Source organism: Octodon degus, unplaced genomic scaffold (genome assembly GCF_000260255.1).
Source record: "Octodon degus isolate 3935 unplaced genomic scaffold, OctDeg1.0 scaffold00072, whole genome shotgun sequence".
NCBI lineage: Eukaryota > Metazoa > Chordata > Mammalia > Rodentia > Octodontidae > Octodon > Octodon degus.
In genome coordinates, this window is record NW_004524648.1 from 7253245 (window position 1) to 7258152 (window position 4908).

General features: G+C 35.4%; 1 protein-coding gene across 6 annotated transcripts in view; it reads left to right on the forward strand.

Annotated features, from left to right (window-relative positions):
• Nf1 (neurofibromin 1) overlaps positions 1 to 4908 on the forward strand; it is a 307973-nt gene that overhangs the window by 46726 nt on the left and 256339 nt on the right. For all 6 annotated transcript variants that reach the window (XR_002821949.1, XM_004635435.2, XM_023719976.1 and 3 more), the window contains exons 2-3: positions 1816 to 1959; positions 3990 to 4073. Coding sequence is in view for 5 of the 6 variants with exons in the window: in XM_004635435.2 (XP_004635492.1) it covers positions 1816 to 1959; positions 3990 to 4073 (228 nt within the window). In the remaining variant the exon portion in view is untranslated. The remainder of the gene's footprint in view (positions 1 to 1815; positions 1960 to 3989; positions 4074 to 4908) is intronic.

Sequence of the window (4908 nt, forward strand, 5' to 3'; positions counted from 1 at the left end):
ATGTATTTTTTTTTTTAGTACAGGGTCTCACTGTGCAGCTCAGACTCATAGTGATCCTCCTGTTTTCACCCTCCCCAGCACTGAGATTACAGGTGTGCACTACCACATCCGGTTTTAGTGGCCAGCTCATTACCTGGTGTTGGGGCTGGCACAGCCCGTGATGCTGGGGATCAAATCCCCCTGCATTTGCCTAAGCTTAGTCCACTGAGCTGTCTCTCTGACTGTTGTGATTTTTTTCTTTTTTTTGTGATTTGTTCTTATTGCAGTGTTTTGTTGGGCAGATAGTTGTATACTCATTTTGATGTAGTTGTTTTTAAATTACAATTTTACTGTTCTGATCTCTACCATTGGGGGGGCATTGGGAAGTTTGACAAGCTATATTGTCACCCATTTTTGGACTTTCAGGTTTTTTGTCAATAATATTTATAAAAAATAATATTTGTAATTAACATTATGTAATTCTGTAGCTTCTCTTCTGCCTGTTATCCTATTCCCTAAAATGAGCCCCCTTTATTCTTTACTGTCAAATTAATCATTTGTTACTGACTTCACAAACTTGAGATCCCAAATTGATCACTGGATTAGGTTGGTTGGGTTACTGGTTTTCACAGAACTTTGCCAGAGTTCTCCATCAGCATTAGCAGGATATTTGTGTTAGTGTTAGCGGCATATGTGTGCATACAGGTTCATGCACACCCTCACTGGATCAGAGTCAGAGACCAGTGCATCCTGGCAGGCAGTCTACAGCTGAGCCACATCCCCATTGTAGTTGATTATAAATATATTCATGACACTTTATGCACAGGATTGATTGGAGATGAATTTGTACTCAGTGTGACATAGCTCATTCTCAGATTAATGTTAATGCAATTCATTTCAAAAGATATTTTTTCTTGTTGAAGCTATATGATATGTACATAGGGAAAGTTGACTATACTCTTCTACATTTTTTGGCTTGAAATTTTACTAGTAAATTTTGTCTCAATGATTAGCAAAAAAAAATTTTTTTTTCCTATAGTATTTGTTTTGTAGTCCTTCAGTTATGTAACTGAGCATGGTTATCTTTTTTCAATCATTCTTAACTCTGACCTTGGCTTTACGTGTGTGTGTGTGTGTGTGTGTGTGTGTGTGTGTATGTGTTTTCCCTGTACTAGGGATCAAACTTAGGACCTTGCACATGCAAATCAAGTGCGTATGCTGCTGAGCTGTCTCCCTAGCCCCCTACAATTTATTCTTTTTTTTTTTTTTCAGTACTGGAAATTGAACTCGGGACCCTGTGCTTGCCAGGCAAGCGCTTAGTCTACAGAGCTATCTCCCCAGCCCTACAATTTGTTCTTATTGCTGAATAATCAACAGTTATTTGCCATTATTGATTCCAGAGCTTACATTTTTTTGGGCAATCTTTTAATGTTTGAGTTCAATGTATAAGGGAAAAAATTACATGCATTTTTTTGAAGTTATTCTCTGAATTAATTTTTGGCTACAAGGAAATAGCTCTTTCTAGGAGTCATCCATTCTTTTTTATATAGTACTAGGTGAAAGGATTTATTTTGTAGATAAAGATTTATGACTTCAGAAAGAAATACAAAAATTGCAATCGCCAAAGATCTGTGTGTGTGTGTGTGTGTGTGTGTGTGTGTGTGTGTATGCTTATGCTTTTACAAGCTATTGAATATGGATCCCTGAGATAGAAATATAGGTAATATCATTGATAAATGCTAAACTGTAATTTTCTAGAATATCTTTATTTTTAGTGAAAAAGTTACTTTTACTCACTTTGAAGGGTAAACTCTTTAACCTTTTTTCCCTCTTCAGCTTCCCATAAAAACAGGACAGCAAAATACACATACCAAAGTCAGTACTGAACACAACAAGGAGTGTCTAATCAATATTTCCAAATACAAGTTTTCTTTGGTTATAAGCGGCCTCACTACTATCTTAAAGAATGTTAACAATATGGTGAGTATTTGGGTTACTGGTTTTGGTGAATGTGTTTTGCTTTGGTTTTGATTTAGAAATTCAGAGTATCATAAATTTTTTAATTTATGAATGAGCACAAGTGTAAACTTTTAACTGTCTTAGAAACTTCTGTTAATGACTCTATTTCCTTTCTAGTGTTATCCTGAAATTAGGGTTTTATATGACTTTCGTGTCTTATAAATTGACCATCTTGTATAGTCCTTTATTAGTTTTCTTTGTTGTGCTGGGGATTAAATATAGGTCCTTGCATATATTAGGCAAGATCTGCCACTGAGCTAGATCCCCAGCCCTATGGTATATAACAGTTCTATATTATAAATTTTTCTTTAGCTTCTCAGCCCAAAGCAGATGATCAGTAAAGTATGATCTCCTATTCCTGAAAAATGACGGATATTTATGAACATATTAATATTTTTTCCCTCTTACCTCTGTAACTTGTTACTTTTTTGGTAGAAAACTCCTTGTTGAAACACTTTTCCTTAAATTGTTACCAGTTGTCAATTTCATGAAGTAATTCACTATTAAAAACTAGCTCATAACTTTGTCTTTTTCCTCATTCTATATAATCTGTTAATATTCCCTTAACATTAAAGTTCTTCACCTGTTCTCTGTGTACCTTTGAACATATAATGTCTCTTATCTATCTCAGGTCATTCCTTCTTTTCTGTCAGTTTTCATGTAGCCATTTCCTTCATGTAAAGCAGAGCAGCTAGCTGATCTAGATTATTCTTTACTCCCTACTTCTCTTTAGCAATTGTAATCTCAATTATTTGTATTGAGCTGTAAAACAACTAGTTTAGGTGTGTGACGAACAGTCTCATTTCTATAATAATAGCATCAGTGTGTGTTTTTAAAGAAATTTCTTGAGTTTACACAACTGATGAACGTGAGGTGTAGGCATTCATTTGCCTTACATTTGCCTTTGTTTATGGAAAAAATTAGCCTTTTCTAAAAAAAGGACTTTTTTATAAGATGCAAAGTGATTTACAGAAAGGCATTTAGTATTATGTCACAGATCTTTTGTTGCAGTGTGGGGTGCAGTAACAAGGATTTTGTACACAGGAATATGTGGCCATGTTCCAGATAGTTTGAAGCATTTTAATATATAAGAGTTTCTGTAGATAAAACAACATTGTGATTTTGGTGTTTATATAATTCTTACCGAATAAATCATATTGTGGAAACCATAGTCTTTTGTTAGTAAATAGATGGTGTAGCAATTTGTGGATAGTGGATGTTTAAAGTTTACTATAATTGAGGCACAAGCATTTTGTGTCCGTAAGAATTGACTTTGAGCTGGCTGCACTGTCAGCTGCTTGGGGACTCAAGGCAGGAGGATCACAATTTTGAGGCTAGCCTGGGCAATTTAGCAAGACTATCTCAAAATAAATTTAAAATGCGTGGGGAGGTAGCTCAGCATTCCCTAAGTTTAATCCCTAGTACTTCCAAAAAAAAAAAAAAAAAAAAAAAAAAAAATGCCTCAGTTTTCTTCACATAAAAGTGTAATGCTTAATTCAAGATTCTGCATATTTTTAAAACAACATAACTAAAGCACATTTTTTTCTGGTGGTCCTGAGTATGGAACCCAAGTCCTTGAGCACAAGAAGCACACTCCCCCCCCCCCCCCCCCCCACCCAATAGGGTTCCTTTAAATTGGCCAGGCTGGCCTTGAATTTGTGATCCATTTGTTTCAGTCACCTGAGTAGCCAGGATTACTGGCATATGCCACTTTGTCAGGCCAGCATAATATCTTGTACTACCATAAGGCTAACAGTAGTCTGCCTGTATTTCTGTTTGCATGAGAGTTTATAAGTTATAAACTTATAAGTTTATAAGTTGCATGAGAGTTTATATGTTGTTAGAAATAACAAATTTAAGTATGATATAATCTGGGAGACAGTGGAATGTTACTGCTTTTTCTTGATCCTCAGTTCCTCATTTTTCAGATCTGTGTTGATTTACAGTGGAAAACAATAATCAACTTTTGTGTTCATGTATCTTTCTTTTAGAGGATATTTGGAGAAGCTGCTGAAAAAAATTTGTATCTCTCTCAATTGATTATATTGGATACACTGGAAAAATGTCTTGCTGGGGTAAGTAAATCTATCCTAAAGTAGGTATGTTTTGTGAATTCAGTCTTGACAATGATACAGTGTAACAAAGCATGGGTATGGACAAAGAGAATGCATATGGATTTTTTGTCTTAAGACATGAATGTGAATTTTATTAATGCAGTTGACCTGGTGTACAATTTTTGAAGAAAAAGTTATTCTTTTGCAAATTAGATAGTTTATTTGTACAATTTGTTTTGAGTTACATATATGCTTCAGGGTTTAAGAAAAGATTTTTATGAAGAAATCACTTTTGTTCAATTAATTTCTCAGATATTTTTAGGCCATGTTGTGGTTTGTGTCTAGATGACCCCCTCAAAGCTTCAGGCAGTGATGGACAGCCTTTAGAGTTTTTGATTGATTCTTGGGACATTCTGGGATTATAGGTATGAGTGTTACATCCACCTTGGGGTGGCCTGCATACAATATGAGGGAGAGAAGCTTGTTCTCTACTGCCGTTCCTCCCTTTTTTGCTCTTGCTGGTTTGCTCTTTTGCACCATCACGAACTGTTGCCCTCTGCTGTGTGCCACTCTGCCTTGGAGCCAGCCGAGTATAGACTGAAACAACCACAAACTGTGAGCTAAACCTTTCCTTCCTTAATTTTGGGTGTCAGGTATTTTATCCCAGCCATAAGAGAAAAGTAACCAAGACAGGCCCAGTGGCATTGAGTTGCAGTAAAGGTCAAATATATCCTTACTTTCTCTCTTCTGTGAATACAATCTTAATATTCTGCTGTACAAATCTATATAAAAGAGTTTGAAAATTAAATCTATCCTTTTAAGGATAGGTACCCTAGGAATACTTTTTTTTTTTTTT